This window comes from Lytechinus pictus, chromosome 4, assembly GCF_037042905.1.
Source record: "Lytechinus pictus isolate F3 Inbred chromosome 4, Lp3.0, whole genome shotgun sequence".
Classification (NCBI taxonomy): domain Eukaryota; kingdom Metazoa; phylum Echinodermata; class Echinoidea; order Temnopleuroida; family Toxopneustidae; genus Lytechinus; species Lytechinus pictus.
The window spans coordinates 8,742,698-8,760,621 of NC_087248.1; the positions used below are offsets into that span (position 1 = coordinate 8,742,698).

Below are 17,924 nucleotides of genomic sequence, written 5' to 3' on the forward strand. Positions count from 1 at the left end.
GAGCAGAGAGAGGTGTGTGTAAGGCAGGGAGAAATAAAACGATCCAAAAAACAAACATTTAGCAGATTAAAGTGATTGGTTAACATTGGTTTGACTTTTAAAAAATCTGAGCTAGAAGGTCACATTTGTCACCTGTGTGTGTGATATGTTACAAAAATGAAGCCCAGAAAAAATTGCGTTCGAAAATAATTATTTAGTGCTTCAAAAATTGAAATATAAAGTGACCGAAAACACCATCTTAATTTCATCCCATACACTTATGTGTACTATTTAGGCGTCTTGTAGACGCCTTTTTACAAAATCGGGGTTTGCCTTGTAGTTTTAGCTTTTCATTCTCAATAATGGTTGTTTTCAGGGTTTATTAGTTCTAATACATGCACTTGTACACATTTTTCATCTTGGTTTGAGAATTTTTTTAATCGGCTGCTCACAAAGTTAAACAATACCTTTAAAGGATCGAAAATAAGAGTATGTTTATCATGAAGTAAATTAAATACGTGTGCCTGAAAACTACCTCATCCCCTCCCCTCAAGGAAAACATGACTTCTCATGAGATTATTGCTCTCTCATATTTTGGACAGAAAAGAAAACCCAAAACGTGTATGTTGTTCCAGTTTGTCTTCAATTCTATGAAACCCCCTCCTTCGCACTGTCCGATAATCTACCTGGCTACTCCCCCCCCCCTCTCTCTCTCGGTTCCGTCTGTTTTACTCTTTTATTCTCACTCGCTCTGCTCACTCGCAATGCCTAACTTGAGGTTAATTCGGAAGCAGGTAATGTCCTCAAAAGCTATATAGAAAGCGGATTGACGCCCCTGGCCATGGTATTTTTGAAGCGCTGCGAGGAACAGTTATGTGTGTGAGTGACGTGCGTGTGTGGTGAGTGCGTGTGGGTGAGTGAGAGAGAGAGAGGGGGGTAGCCAGGGAGATAATTATCAGACAGTACGGATGAGGGGGTTTTAAAGAATAGAAGACAACAACATAGTAACAACATACATTTTTTCTGAGCAAAATATGAGAGAGCGAATATTCTACCATATTCTCATGAGAGGCCATTTTTTTCAGTGAGGATGGGCGGGGATGAGGTAGTCTGCAGGCACAGACCCTGACTGAAATTGATCAACGAAAGTGCCTCCACGCAAAGACTAGCGCATATAAATCTTGCTGTTTCAATTCACGAGTAGGGTGCCCATTCAGACCCTTAACTCGAGTTTGGAGTTTGCACAGCAGACTCGGGATGAGGGTCCGGTCGTCTCATTGCACGAAAATGTTTTCCGGTGAGAATTGCCCTTATTTTCAGTTCTTGGAAATTGGGCGTTTGCAACTTGTACAATCTGCAAATTGGAATAGTATGCGGAGTTTGGAGAAGGAGGGACGGGGGAGTGTTTTAAATCAGATTATGATAATAAGTATTGCGTTTCGACTACAATAATCACGCAATCATGATGAGGAACAGTCATTGTCATCTTCATCAACGGCATGAATGAGAATCTACCAACCTACAATCTATTTTAGGCCAGAAACGATGTAACATTTCTTCTCTCTCTGTTTTGTTCAAAATAAATTATTTAACTTCGTTATTTTTCTTGTTGCTGCTGTTCCTCTGTTGCGCACTGGAAATCTTGACGTCCCTGACCTAGAAACTTGTCCGTTCAATAGCTGTAATATTGCCTCATTATATCCGCGTCTGTCTGGTCGTCTTACGCACGTGATCAAGAGCCTTCGTGACCCAAATATCCAGGGCAAAACCAGGTGAAATAGAACGATCGAGGAGCACAAGCCAGGGACATACCCCGTCATTGCCGTTTCACAGTCATGTTGTAAGCGTCAACTGATCGGTGGTTTGAAAGAACAATGGATTTATAACAAAGGCTCAGGCATACTCATGGAGGGGGGGGGGGGAGGGATGTATTGACTTGTGGTTTTGGGGGGATTAATTTTGTACTTTAAATGTTTTTCAACATGATATCACTGAATATCTGGTTACTTGCTGGTTTTATCCCTGGTATGCCGAATCAACATGATCAAAGACAGAAAAACATTTCACTCCATGATAACATCAGCCCTATTTGTTTTCTTTTAATTTATTTTCAGTAATGTTTTTCGCCTCACCCATTGCACTACATGATAAGGATGCCTGTCCCGCCTCTCAATTTCGACGAAGTACACTCTTAAAGTCATATGCATTCATATACGATCCCTTTATCTATCTAAACTCTCGACATGCAGTAGACATTATACCGCCACGCCCCCTAGTCTGCTGGGCAAACCCTTCATTCGAGTAAAGGGTCTGAATTGCAGCCTACTCATGCCTTGTGTACAGAATTTAAACAGCAAGTTTTGTATGTGCTAGTCTTTAAGTGGAGACATGCACACTTGTTGATCAAGGTCAAGTTCTGTACCTGGAGACTACACGCCCCCTTCTGTTACCTGTTAAATATCTAGTAAAATTAATGTAGAATTTTTTTTTGCGAATTCATTTTTTTACACTAGATTATAGCTAGGGAAAAATACATGTCTATAAATTATCATCGAGAGCGAGTCATTTAGCCTCCGATGCGCGCAACCGGATGGGAGGCATTGGGATGGAGTGATGAGGAGTTTTCGCTTTTCATTTATTTTCCGAGAGAAGAAAAAGTCAACGCCTTTCTCAGCATGCCTGACACCCCGATTCCACCAAGTCGCCAACAATCAACATGATCAACTAATATTTCCATTTCCCTTTTTAAACATGTTTTATGTCTCTTGAAAGTCCACAAAAATTTACCATGCAATTATACAATCATGTACTATAGAGATGTTCGTCGACTGATGCAAATTCGAAGGGAAGGAATACGAAATACAAACGCGATGAATTCCTGTAAGCAATAGACAAGCCACACATAGGAGGAATATTAATGCGTCCATGTTAAATAGAGTTGTAGTTTGTTTTTGTGTTATGTGTCTGGATGAGTATTCGTGTGTTTACTTATATTTCACCTCGTCAGTGGTGTATCTTGGGGGCAGGGGGCACCTACATGCCCCCGGCGCCATTTCCCAAGGGGTGCAAAAAGGGACAAAGCGAGGAACAGGAGGGAAGGACAAGAGGAAGAAAATGGAAAGAAAGATGAAACACCAATTTGAAAATTTAAGTTTACAAACCACCAATTAACTGCTGTCGCCAAAAATAATTATGGAAGAGTCGGCCTCTCAATGCTTCGACGTCAGATGGGGGAATCGGTGCCATTTCAGTGACTGCCTCCTTGAGGGGGGAAGGAGCCCCATTTAAATATTGCTTGAGCGTTTTTTACCCCTAGATTGGCAATTGTACCTCATGGACATGATGGAAGTTTTCCAAATGGCCTTGTTTACTTTTTTACAAATGAATTAAAATTAATGAAGAAATGTGCGTTAAATATACTACTAGCATAGTGCTCGTCGTCAACCCCGTCATTGGACTTTTCGCAGAACTCCGGGGAAACTCTCTACAACGCCCCAATTCCTTTGAAATGCAATTCAAATGAAGAGCTGAAAGTCTATGTCGAAAGTTGGTGGACCAGGATAGCATTGGAATATCTTGACTCTGGACAACAACATATTTGCAATTGTTCATCCGGTGCAAATCTCCAGATGATCTGCTGTCCCAGTCCACCAAAGCTCTCCAGTGTGATTTTAATTGCATTTTCAAAGGAATCGATGGCATTGTAGAGAGTTTCCCCGTACTAAATGAGAAAACTACCTATTGTCAACACCATCATCATCGTCATCTTCAATTTATGATTGGGGCAATTCTTGGAAGGGCACGTGTCGGATGTTTTATCTGACAGCTTATAGACAATGCTAAAACAGCCAATCAAAATCGAAAAAAGTTGCCGGATCTGACAACTTTTCAGACGGCAAATGTTAATGAAATACTCCTCTGGTTTCAATTTTACCTTGTTCTATAGATCACCATGATCATCCGAAGATAGTTGTTTCTGTTTCTTTTTGTGGCAACTCCCGTAGGATCTCGGCAGGACATCGTTTTGCTGGCAAACGCCAAGCTGGTATATAACCAGTTACCTATAAGAAACCTTTTACGTCTAGGTTAATCAGTCATAGTGGCTGACGTTATAGACGACAGATATCACTCTCGGGACTTTTTATCAAAGTGGAGACAATGGCAGATTTGGATTCGAACTCACAACCTTGCGATTATAATAATAATAATCCGCTTTCATATAGCGCTTAATACATCGGAACGACGTGCCTTAGCGCTTTACAGATATATTATTACAACGGTCATCGGATTCAATCAGTCATTCCCGCACACAATGTGTGCACATCCTCCACTCCCTGTGGAGTATTCAAGTCAGTCGCCGGTGAGGCGCACACAAGCTACACTGGACAAGCTACAATGACTTTCACATCCTACCGGGTACTCATTTAGCACCTGGGTCGAGAGTGGCAAAGTGTGGATTAACGCCTTGCCAATGGACGCGAGACCGCGGTGGGATTCGAACACACGACCCTCCGTTTACAAGGCGAGAGTCAGAACCACTACACCACGGCTCCTCCACATTATGAGTCCAATGCTCTAACCACTGGAACACACGACCCGTTTGCTTTCAAAGAACTGGAAATAAAGAACAACTATCTGCACAATTTATATGTTTGCTGGAAATGATAAATAATATATGTAAACTGAACTGCAACCATGGTAACTAGAAACTGAAACAGTATAACCCTGTCTTGCAAACTTTTGAATGAGTGCATATCCGTTATGTGTTGGTCGTGAAGGCTTGCAAATTGTTGAATGTTAATACCATATCAGGCAAGATTTATTACGTTAGCAAAAATGTATTGATTCACCGGGGGAGGGGGGGGGGGGCGAGGTGGACATATTATAGGCATAGCGGTGAATTGCCAGTAAAGTTTCTCACGAGTATGGTTCTAAGATATCAATGATACTAGTATCCGATATAGGAAGTAAATATGATAAATGTAAATACAGTAAATGAGAAAGTATGAATAACATAACAATAAATTATTAATTACAAAGGTCCTGGACCTAATAGATAATGAAGAAATTTTAGATATTAAAGATATACAGTGATGATGAGGATGGCAATGACGATGTGGTGATGATGGTGATGGTAGTGGTGGTGATGATGGTGATGATGATGATGATAATGATGCTGATGATGATCTTGTGATGATGACGCTTGTTTGCATGATGATGATCATGTTGATGTGGATGATGAAAATAGTAAGACTGATAATGGGCATGTTCCCCTTCATTTATTTACCCTCTTGAATTCATCTTCTTTCATCTCTTCGTTAAGATGGGCATCCCCTAAAATACAAATGTATACTGAGAAGCCCCTGTTAACGAGTTACATTATAGGGGGTTCTACGCGTTCTTCTTCGTTAATGGAATGAATGAAATAATTGAAAGGGTCAATGTCAAAGACCCATATAAGGTGTCAAAACACCAATAGGAAGGGGTAATATTTAATTGGATAATTACTTGAAATGGGGTAACCGTCTGGTGTAAATGGAAAGTACGTGACACGGTAAAAAATAATGATCTGATGATAGCATTTCTTGCTTGATGACTGGCTGATCGCAAGGGAGGGGGTTATGTTGATTGGATCCGATGTAAAGCAGATCTGCATATGTGTGTGCACGAACAGACACAACACATCTTCTACAATTTACACAAATATGCATATATACAAAATAAAAGCCCTTGCAAAGTCTATCTATTTTTCTTGATTGATTTAGCGTATGGATTTATTTTGATCAGTTGGGCCCTGTCTTTTTTGTAGTTGTCTTTTTTTCTCTTTGGCAATGAAGTATTCCCGTACACTGTTAGAAAATTTATCCTTAAAATAAAAAAAATTCCTGCAGCAGAGTCTCGAGAACACCTTTAATCTTACAGGAAATTGGTATTTGGTATGGAATCTTACAAATTTCCTATAATAAAACACCCTTTTCCCCTTTTTAAACAGATATGTTCTGTTAAATTGCAGAAAAAATCCTGTTTTATGAATTTACAGAATGATTCTGTTATTGCTTTCTGCAAAATCTTTTTTTTCCTGTAAAATCACGGTTTTTTTAACAGTGTATAAAATAGGAAAATTGTCATGAATTAATATATTCAATTTATTGGGGGAGGGGGGGGGTCAAAAAACTAAGGCCCGTTTCGTCAGGCTAAAATTGTATGGCATCTTATCCATTTTAATCATATCCCTCACCCCCCTGTGAATTATTATTATCAGTCAAGACAATAATTTTGTCATGATTATACTAATACGTTTAGGTCCACATGCTCTCATGCAGGCAGGATATGGCCGCACCCAGAAAAAAAAATCGAAAATGAGAGAGCGAATCGACCGATCTTGTCATGGATGCGCTTTTGGATCTTCTAAAGTGAATTTGAAGGATTTCTGCACACTTTTCAAAAAAATTATTGGGGGGGGGGCAATTAGGCTTAGAGGAAGGCGAGTGGCGATATTCATCTTGAAGTTTTATTCGACAAATCAACATCTCGAGTCACCGGTATTGACAGATGAAGAAAGTTTGTATTGATGACCTTGCCCTATTCATAAATATTGGTACATCCGAGACACAAAGTGCATTGACACGACAAGTAGAAGCAGTGGCGTACCTAGGATTTTCCACAGGGGGGGGGGGGGGCAAAACCGTCCACCAAAAAATTTGACAAGGAAAAAAAAAAAAAAAAAAAAAAAAAAAGGTCTTCGATCACAAATAAAGGATTTCGTACCAGAAAAAAATTGACAAGCAAAAAAAAAAAAAAAAAAAAAAAAAAAAAAGGTCTTCGATAAAGTATTTCGTACCAGAAAAAAATTGACAAGCCAAAAAAAAAAAAAAGGGGGGCATTAAAGGTCTTAAAGCTCGTCAGGGGGGGGGCAAAAAGGTTTCTCAAGATACGGGCAAAGATACGTTTTTGCATGGGTTGTGACTCGTCAGGGGGGGCAGAGTGCCCCCCCTGCCCCCCCCCCCCCGTAGGTACGCTAGTGAGTAGAAGATAAAGTCATTCCTATTTCATATTTGACAATGTCTGGTGTATACTATTGCGGGCTTATTGGCTGCCTTTTTCTTTTTACATTTTACACAATGTTTTGGGCCTATTTTACCCATCAATGCGCATAGAGTCTTCCGATTGTTATGGGCTATAAATTATAATAGTATATATTTCAATTATTATTATTGTTTTGTTGAATCGTGTTTTTTTTTTTTTTGTTACCATCGAATTTGCTTATATCTCACCCGTTCGATGTTTTTTTCTCACTTAACTGGTAAGGCCTCACACAATACTTAATCTATGTTTTTCTTTCTCGCTCGCTCCGCTTACTTACAATGTATCCAACAGACTGCGCCTTATTAGGGCAAGAATTTTCTGCAAATGGATATAATGCTAATGAAACAATCATCAAGTGGAAAAAACAAATGAAATAAATTCCGTTAAGAAATTGAATTGAAATCAAATAATGGAGAAAAGTAAATCGCCAATCTTGTTATTTTTGCCACAAAAAGGTATTCATAGAGTTGAGTTCATGGGGTGCAATCAATTGACCTGACTAACTTGTAGACATAGGACCATGTCCTAACAATAAATATCTCTTTAAATTGATATTTATGGTTCTAACAAGTTGGGTTTATTTTAAGCGGATACTATAGCACTGTCCAAATGTTAACGAAAGAGGGCTGTTTATTATTACGAGAGTTGTGTCACATTGTACAAGGAAGAAGGGAATATGAAGAGGAAGGAGGGGAGGAGGAGGAAGAAGAAAAAGAAGAGGAGGAAGGAGGAGGAGCAGAAGAAGAAGAGGAGGAGGTATGAGAAGAAGAATGAGGAGAAAGAAGATGAAGGGAGAGGAGTAGGAGGAGGTGTGGAAAAGAAGAATGAGGAGAAAGAAGAAGGAAGAGGAGTACGAGAAGAAGAAGAAAAAGAAGGAAAGAAAGAAAGAAGAGGAAGCAGGAGAAGTAGAAAGAACAGGAAGAAAGATAGGATGATATGAAGGAAGTTAGTTATGATCTCGGAACCCATCTTTTTTTTCAGAGAAGTATCCAGTACACATCGTTTCCTCAAAAATCCAGGCCAATCTCAATTTCTTCTCTCATTCTATCCCTCAATCCTCTCCCTTCTGTCTTTTCCTTTTTCTCTCCCACCCTCCACATCACCTCTCTCTATATCCCTCTATCCCTATATCTCTCTCTTTTCCCCTCCATTCTATTATAGATTCTATTTTCTACATCAAACCACCCCTGGCCCATTATCACTGCCAGTATCATAATCCTCACTCCAGCTCCACATTTGCACGAAGTCAAATAGTTATTACATTCAGATATGAATATTTTATTATAAGAATTTTCCACCAGACAAATTGATCTGTTCCCTCAAAGAAACTCATCTACACTTCTAGCATCGTATGAAAGAAACCGCTATAGCATATTAGATATACAGAGAGAAAAAAAAATCAGAAAGGAAGCAAATAACAATATGATTCATATTTACATTATGGCAAGATAAAACATATAACAATAAATATAATAATTTCTGAGATTATGATTGTCTTCATGAAAATGTAGGTCATGCTCTCTTAAGGCTGTATTAAATGTACAATGGTTGCGTAACTAGCCAAATATTTTGTGGGGCAAAATAAGGCATATGGGACAAACTTGAGTAGGGAGAGAGAAAATATTATTCTTTTTATGAGAATCAATTTTTTCAAAGTATGAGATCATATTTCACCCTTTTCTCTTTCTTTTCCTTTTTTTCCCTTGGTTTTAAATAAAATTTGATTGGTCTTGGCCCATATTGCCGCCCATTACTTGAAAGAAATGTGTGATCATTACAAGGATAGGAACAGACCTCTTTTCATAAATAAAAAAATAACAATTCAAGAAAAATATTAATGTATCATTTATGACCTTGAACAACTCATTATTTCAATCAGTCCTCTCTTGATAGAGTTTGTTCTTGTTTAAGAATTCGAACCCGAGTACTTGAATCAAGCAATGCAACAATTCCTTATCTTGAAATCATTTGCACCCTCATTCGTACACAGAGATAGGCAAGTTGATTGACTGTATAATGATTTACATAAAATATTATATTGATCTCGCACCTCGACGTTTGATCTTCTTGATGACATATTGTGCCATTACTGGCAACATTAATCATAATCTTGATAGGCAAATAAACCAGGGTTCCCACATTCCAGGTAATTATCTGGGCTCCTGGTAATATAAACATTGTTTCCATAAAACAATTTTCAATATTCATATTCATAGAAATGTTTGCTGCATTTTGTAGGTAAGAAAAAAAAAGTTAATGCTTTTCACTTGCATTATTGATTTTACTCCAGGAATTGTGTAGACAAAAGAAAAATATTTGACGATTCCAGAAAGTGCCTCTGAATTTCTTCATTTTTTTGGAACTTTGTTTTTGACCTATGGAAAGACCAATACAACTCTGTTTTCTTGTTTGTTAAATCGATGATTCACACACAGGCCTACGTGATACCTCAGGAGTATGATGCTCAGGCACGCCTCCTAGATGAACAAATTATGACATAACTGGCTTACCATAGCATCAATACACTCTCTAAAAAAATGTGTCCCTGATCTTCAAATATGCCTTTTCTAGGATGGCCTCCCATCCTCTATACAGGAAACAAGATTTTGAACTTTGGAGAAGTTTAACTGCCAAAGTTTTTTTTTTATGTTACCATGATGGTTGTCAGTGTAAAGACAACAATATGTTGGATTACTCTTAACATGTTCTCAAAGCAAATTTACATTCTGACTAAAATGTACACTGAATAATAAATGCTTTAAATTAACAGTGAATGAATCAAGAATATCATACAAAAGTGCAAAATGTGTAGAAAGAAAGCACATTCATACCTCTAGATATGCTCATTAATATTGCAACAGAAAAGTGAACTATCATGATGTACTGAGCATATATTTCAATATAAACCAAATTCATATAAAAACAGAGAAAGGTAGGAAAATTAAGACAATGTCCCTTCATAGAAAATGAACTTCAAAATAATAAATGTAAGATTTTGTTTTTGAATAAGGTAAATATACTCAGTTCTGTGACAAACAGTATCATAATGCATGACACAATTTTGAGATGGTTAGAACATAGAATTAAAAATGTTAAGAAGAAGGCTTCAAATTAATTGCAGTTTCTCATAATTCAAATGAATAAAGGGCAAGAATGATGTTAAAATTTGGCACAATCAGCGAAGACTCGCGACAGGAACTATTTGTTTATAACTTTATACATTGCTACCTTAACAGATATTTACATGCATTCTTAAAATAAAAATAAATCATTCCCCTACCCATCTTGGCCTGATCTATTGGTCACATGTTGGTATGGTCAATTGTAAAACTCAGCCCAAATCTAATTGCTCAGCTTTATGAACTAGCAATGCCATGGAAATATCGATATCACTTGAAAATTGGTTTTGTGATTTTCATGACTTCAATTTAGCAAATTATTGATGTCTGTCAACAACTAAAATAGTCTTCTTCCCTAATGGTGCATGGGGTAAATACCCCACGAACACACACACAAACCATACAGGTAGACCGGGTTCTAAGTAAAAATGAACTTTAGAATTCGGGCCATTCTCTTCCTAGCTCCAGATATGAACTTGATGAATTGCCTTCAAAAAAGAACAAGTGGAACGCCTCTGGCAGTCTCGCCTGCATTACGCGATTTTAATATCGCAGCAGTGCTAACTTTGAAAACTACTATAAAATAATCATTCACAAAAACACCATTCATATAATGACATAATACCACGTTCATTGACCATAAATGACATTTGAATGGTGACTTAAGACTTGTCAACTACACCCATGTCCACATTTCATTCACTCTATCTATAAACTTTCAAAGTTATGATGGTAATTCAACAAATACCCCCAACTTGGCCAAAGTTCATTGACCCTTAATGACCTTTGACCTTGGTCATGTGACCTGAAACTCAGGCAGGATGTTCACCAATACTTGATTAACCTTATGTCCAAGTTTCATGAACTAGATCCATAAATTTTCAAAGTTATGATAGTAATTCAACAAATACCCCCAACTTGACCAAAGTTCATTGACCCTAAATGACCTTTGACATTGGTCACGTGACCTGAAACTCGAGCAGGATGTTCACTTATACTTGATTTACCTTATGCCCAAGTTTCATGAACTAGGTCTATATACTTTCTAAGTTATGATGTCATTTCTAAAACTTAACCTTCGGTTAAGATTTTGAAAATAATTCTCCCAACATGGTCAAAGTTCATTGACCCTAAATGACCTTTGACCTTGGTCATGTGACCTAAAACTCAGGCAGGATGTTCAGTAATACTTGATTAACCTTATGTCCAAGTTTCATGAACTAGGTCCATAGACTTTCTAAGTTATGATGTCATTTCAAAAACTTAACCTTAGGTTAAGATTTGATGTTGACGCCGCCGCTGCCGTCGCCGCCGCCGTCGGAAAAGCGGCGCCTATAGTCTCGCTCTGCTATGCAGGCGAGACAAAAATCAACTGATGGAAAAAAATACTGTTGCCAAAGTTGGAGACTTGGAAATAACATAAACTTTTATACTAATTCATTCCCACCATTTTATTAAAAAGACAAAAGATATAGTAGTTTACCCCAACATCAAGTTGGTTTTATTTTTAGCCGAAAATACAAGAAGCATAAAATTTGACGAAAATCCAACTATTTGTAGTCACATGCAACCAGATGCCATAAAAAAAAAGCTTCCATGGCCTTAGTCAGAGTGTAATTGCATGTAGAAATTGTCTGATCTCCCAATGAATAATTGGTTTTAGGAATTTGACCATTAATGACTGTTGACATGATATTTCATAGCATTAGCTTTTCAGAGAGCAATATCTCACCTCAATAACCTGTCAAATGACATAGCAGAGTCATTCTCTGAACACATCTGACAGAAGAATTTATGATTAAGACATATTCGATGTAGGGATTAGAAGCAGATGGGAAAGTACATCTCTAAAACTACTATCTGCATTATTTGTAGATGCAGGAGTTGGTTCACTTGGCACTGGAGCAAGAGGGGCTGGATCAGGAAGAGAGACTGGATCAGATGGATCAAAAGGGGGAATCTCAACATCCTGGAGAAGCCGTTCTTTCTGCTTTCTCAGGGATACAATGGCAAATTTCTGGCTGATTCCAAGTGTGTTCAGAAAGAAAAGTTTGCAAACATTCTCCTGCCAGTCTCCCAACTTGAGTGTGTATTTCATGTGCACCTTGCGAGTCAGCTTCATCTGAGAAGCTGGGAGTGTTCGCTTCTTGACAGCGGTCTCTTCAATGCAGTCTTCCATGTATTGACGCTTCTTCTCCCAGGGCATTTCTTTGCTCCAGAACATGTTGAAGATCTTTTCCCGCATCTCCTGAGGCACACGTTCCATGCATTGTTTGCGACAGTTTGTGCAGGGTTCCTTGATCTTTCGGGCTGGGATGACGTTGCCTTTGTCATTGACATAGGTCTGACCGGCACAACGCATGTCGGCTGTGTCACTAGGACGATACCTTGGTTTGGTATGACCAACCTGCCCAGAGGTTGAAGGAAAATCTTCAAGCTGTTCATCCTTCTCCTCTGCACAGTCCTCTTCCCCATCATATGTTCCTGGCATCTGTTCGAGAGGCATTATGGGCACAGAGCAGTGAGGACCAGCAGAAACCTGAGCCTTCCTTTTTGGTGGTGTGTAATCTTCATCATCATCATCATCATCTTCATCATAATCTTCTTCACTTGACGGTTGATAGTCTTTATCATTTTCTGCATCTGTAGGTTCCATAGACACTTCATCTTGATCATCCAGAATGTCACCCTCTGGACCATCAGCAGAAGAAGTAGTGGCAGGTGATTCCTGAGCTGTTGCTTGCATTGAAGAACCTGAGGCTGCCTTCCCAGACTTACTCTCTGCCTGTTTCTTCCCAGCAAGCCTGGTGGATGAACTCGGATTGCTTGCTGTCAACATTTTACATTCCTCAAAAATTTTCATTTCCTCGCAGAACACCCTCCTGTACATGTAAGTGCTTGCAGGCTTTGTGCCTCGCATCCAACAACACTGACGATAAGCAGCATACATCTTGGAGACGTTCCATGACCATCCTCTGGTTGAAGAATGGGTCTGATACTCTCTACCCTTATTTGGATCTGCCCAGCAGTTGTAGATGATGTGCTGTCTGATATCTTTGGCTGCAGCAGGGGGTAACTTGGCAAGAGTTCCAGACTTCTTCCTCTTGGCTGGATCAAAATCACCATTTTCATCCTGCTTTGCAATGCAAGAAGCTATGAAATTATGACTAAGGCCAAGGGTGTTGACAAAATACTTGCGACAAACGGGTACTTTCTTACCATCCACCTCAAAGAAATAAGTGAATCTGTGAGGCCTGCCGAACCTTGTTGCAGCCCTACCCCTCTTAAGTCTTATCCTAGATTTGATGACAGGCCTTGATTCTGTACAGCTGAGGACATACTTCTTCTTTTCTGTCCAGTCTTTATTAGGATCCCAGAAGTTGTTAAATAGGCTTTGTCTTTGCTCTTCTGTGATATGCTCTGTGCAAGCTTTCTGGCAATTCTCACAAGGCTCTTTCATCTTCCGTGATGGCCTAACTTGCCCTTTGAAGTTCACATACTCCTTTCCCCCAAATCTCAAGGCATGGTACTCTTTCAACTTATCTTTCAGGCTGCATTTTGGTTTGGTATTGCGGATACGTTCTTGTTCTTTCTGCCAGAGCTCTTTGATTAGGCACTCAAGAGCACTGACTTGTGGCGTAGGAGTGTAGTCCAGAGGGCGCTCTTCATTTCGCACTTCATCTGGTCCCTCTAATCTCTGCTGAGATATCCTAAGCTCTTCATTCATGAGCTTACGATAGAAGTGCTTCTTAACCGTTGTTCTCTGTTGCATCCCGCACTCCTGAACATACGAGTCATACATCTTGGGAAGGCTGACCTGTTCCTGCGGTCTGTTCAAGATATTCAGCTGGATATGCCTCCTTGCCTCTTGCTTCATGTCGTAGGGGATTTGGTTCGCAGCTGGATGCCTTCCTCGTCTATCAGGTATCACTTTCCCATCAACTGTCTTTTTATGCAGTGATATGATGACAAACTTTTCTCCAACAGCAAGGGTGTTGAGAAAGAATCTCTTGCAAACCTTCTCCATGATGCCATCGCAAGTCAAATGGTAATGGAAGCTGATTCTGCGAGCTTTCTGATCCATATCCCTCTTGGATCGCCTCCTCTGAATAGGCTGAGGCAAAGCATGCTCGATGATGTACATTCGTCTGTAGGTCCAGTCCTTGTTACTATGCCAATAATCATCAAAGATCTCCTGCCTCTGCTCCTCGCTGATCCTCTCAGGACATCGCTGCCTGCAGTTCTTACACGACTCCTTCATCTTCCGAGCTGGCATGACGCATCCATTCGAATTGATATACGGCTGCCCTGAATTACGCAACCTCTTGTTGGTGTTCCTCTTCCAGGCCCCTGGGTTCCGAGCCCTCTTCTTAGGCTGCCCACCTTTGCTTTTCTTGGACCTTTCCTTAGGTTTAGGCTCAGCTGGCAGAGGGGCGGTCGTCTTTGGGAGGTACTGCGGTTGGTTGAATGTCACCAGCCCTCCCCTGTTATCATCAAAGCTATGCAAGTTGATGTCATCTGTAGCACTGGTACTGCTGCCTGCTCCTCCTGGTCCTCCAATCCCTGGAGGTCCTATGTACATGCCTTGCATCCGATCATGGGGATGGTGGTGGTGGTGAGGATACCCATCTCCCGGGACCTGAACAATTCATCAAGAAGGAAAAAACAAGCAAGGAAATTATACATCATGCAAACTGTGTTTTTATGAAAGGAATAAGATTAAATGATGAAATACATGATAATGCATCAGGAGTTGAAGGTTTAATGAAAATATGTGGGAGGTGGGGGATTCTTCAGAAATAAATCTAATTTACAATTAACATTTAAAGTTTTTAAACTCTATAGTTCAAAATATAAAACACTTGTACAGTATAGTGCTCTTTATGTATCATGCATCATCTACTTTGTAAATGCAACACAATTGGCAAAGACCTATTTACACTTAAAAAGAAAAATTGTATCAAGTACATGTATATCATTTATCAAGACTTCTGAATAAATTAAGAATTTGAATAAATTTATGAAAGTGCAAGCCTATCTGTAAAGACCTTTCAAGTCTACAAGTTTATCAATTATAACAATATAGCAAAATATGTATTCCAATTCTTCATCAAGGTTATGAAATATTGGTACTGATCCTGGTTGACACAGGTCTCACACATGCTGTAGGCTCATCAGATTTTCTAAGACTCAAGGATTTATCCGTAATTAACTAATAATGCAACAGCTACAGCAGAGAAATAAGACTCTGGACCGGCCAACACTATTACCTTATTCCAACAGCATACCATCAGTCGGATACGAGTCTGTTTTGATGGAGCGACCATATCAATATTCAACCACTCACCTGATAGTGGGGCATGTAATGCTGCTGGGCTGAGGTCTGCGGCTGGTGATAGTCGTCCGGAGGGAGGTGGACACTGCCCTGGTAGCTGTTGACTACTTTCAAGCCTTCCTCGGCTAGCAGGGGCAAGTAGCCCATGTTCTGGTGGATATGCTGAGGATTCATCTCTTGGTCTGCAGAAAGACAAAAAAATATATATAAATGAATCACGAAAAGTAAATTCTTTGGGAAGCACAGAGAAATTGATTTTTTTTTGTGTCAGTTCTAAATCCAATTGGAATTTCTGCAGGTATTGGCTTATTCTCCAAAAAAACATGGACATCTTGGGAATTTTGGAGATTTCCATCTACCGGTTTATGCACATTTGTCATTGTGATCTGGTGATAGTAGACTTCTTGTATTATTGGTCCTTAATGTATTCCATAAAACTTTGGCAATATCTGTTTACATGTTTTGGAAGAATGGATGCCAAATTCCAGATTTCGTACATTTTTAAATAGGTCCTACCATATTGGGAGTTCATAAACAATAAGTAATTTCACCCAAAGAAGTTAATCACTAATTTAACTAAAGAAAAAAAAAATCATTAGACAATTCACCCTGCTGACAAGCCTTCGTCATTGTGTGCATCTGTTACCACACGTGGCAACTTTCTACAGAATATACCCGTCATAATAACAATCTCCTAGTCAGGTGATTGGTTAAACCCTATCATGTGACCAAACTAGTTCCAACCAAAGTCACAAAATTGGCAAAAATGCCATGAATCCCGACATGTCACAAGCCGGATATAGTATCCAGAGGCATAGTTTTCTTAACTATTTATGCCTTGATAGGTGGGGCTTAAAGGACAGGTCCATCCCAACAAAAAGTTTGTTTTAATAAAAAAGAGAAAAATCCAACAAGCATAACATTAAAAATGTCATCAAAATCTGATGTAAAGTAAGAAAGTTATTACATTTTAAAGTTTCGCTTTTCACAAAACAGTTATATGCACATCCTGGTTGGTATGCAAATGAGGAGACTGATGATTACGTCATCCACTCACTATTTCTTTTGTATTTTATCATTATGAAATATTATTTCTCTGCTCATTGTCAATGTCATGTGAAAACAACGATGAATTCCTCACTGAACATGTGGAAATTGTTTATTTATTAATATGGTTCAGTCAAGTAGGCCTAGGTCTTTATTGTTAAATCTGCCAAAAATGAAATATTGTAGAATTCAAACAATAAAAAACAAAGAAATAGTGAATGACATCATCGTCTGTCTCATTTGCGTGTCAAAGAGTTGTGCATATCTTAATAAATCTTATCACTGTTTTGTGAAAAATAAGCGTAACTTTAAAATGTCATAACTTTCTTTTTTTACATCTGAAAATTCTGATTTTGATCAAGATTAAAGTTTTGAGTGTTATTAATATTATGCTAGTTTGATTTTTCTCTATTTATTCAAATCAACAGCTCCCTGGGTTATCCCAACACCAGCCTGATTTCAAACACGGTGTTGTGGCTGGTGTTGTCACAACACCAACACCAGATTTCAACACCATACTTTTACTTGATCTTGAATTGAAATCCCAGTGCATACCACACACTTTTCAACATGTCGGACTAAACAACAACAGCATTCTAACATTTTTCAGTTATCACTCAAATTCTGCACGAAAATACCTCAAAATATCTCCTATTCCCTCGCAATGATCAATTCAATGGTGTCTTTGATATATTATCGTTCTATTTTCTCGTTTATACTTACGATAAGGATGCAATCCTCGGCTCAAAAGCGGTTAATTTGACCTTTTGTCAAAACCTAGTATACGCCCTTTGTGTAGTTAACAGCCCATACACTTTGTACGTCGGATTTGTGTGTAGCAATACGCATTACATGCTACAACGTATTATCTCCTTCCAATATGTTTTGAGCGCACGGGTGTGGCTAGATGTGGCCTTTTACTCACACTATGATAGTCTTTGCAACTAGACAACTTTTATTGGTCTTCAAAATCTTCCTCGTATATGCTGGTATTGCAGAGCCCGGTGCGGAGCCTGCGAGATGCAGGTCGGGGAGGGGGTCGATCGGTGGCGGATCCAGGAAGGAAGGGGGGAGAGGCCCGCCCTTGGAGGATTTTCTTTTATTTTGTAAAAAGACATGCACTAGAAAATGTGTAAACATGGGAAACATGGGCTACCTATTTGGCGGAAAGGGTGTAGGGGTACATAGGTGCATATGCACCTTAGACCTTTTTTAAAAGAAAAAGTGGGCCCGAGTGGGGTACCCTTTAGGAGAGGCCATCAGGCTGTTTAAACACTCCTCTCAGTTGACAAGTAACTCTCATCCATAAAAGTGAGTGCACCAAGTGCAATATACTGGCTAGCCAGTTTAGCCCATTG

General features: G+C 39.1%; 1 protein-coding gene across 1 annotated transcript; it reads right to left on the reverse strand.

Annotated features, from left to right (window-relative positions):
* Window positions 1-8,319: 8,319 nt before the first annotated feature.
* LOC129259068 (uncharacterized) lies at window positions 8,320-17,674 on the reverse strand. The gene is made up of 3 exons (XM_054897337.2): window positions 17,290-17,674; window positions 15,532-15,701; window positions 8,320-14,823 (listed from the first exon to the last, which is right to left on the reverse strand). The coding sequence occupies exons 2-3, from the start codon at window positions 15,691-15,693 to the stop codon at window positions 11,983-11,985; spliced, it is 3,003 nt and encodes a 1,000-aa protein (XP_054753312.2). The 5' UTR covers window positions 15,694-15,701; window positions 17,290-17,674; the 3' UTR covers window positions 8,320-11,982.
* Window positions 17,675-17,924: the final 250 nt, after the last annotated feature.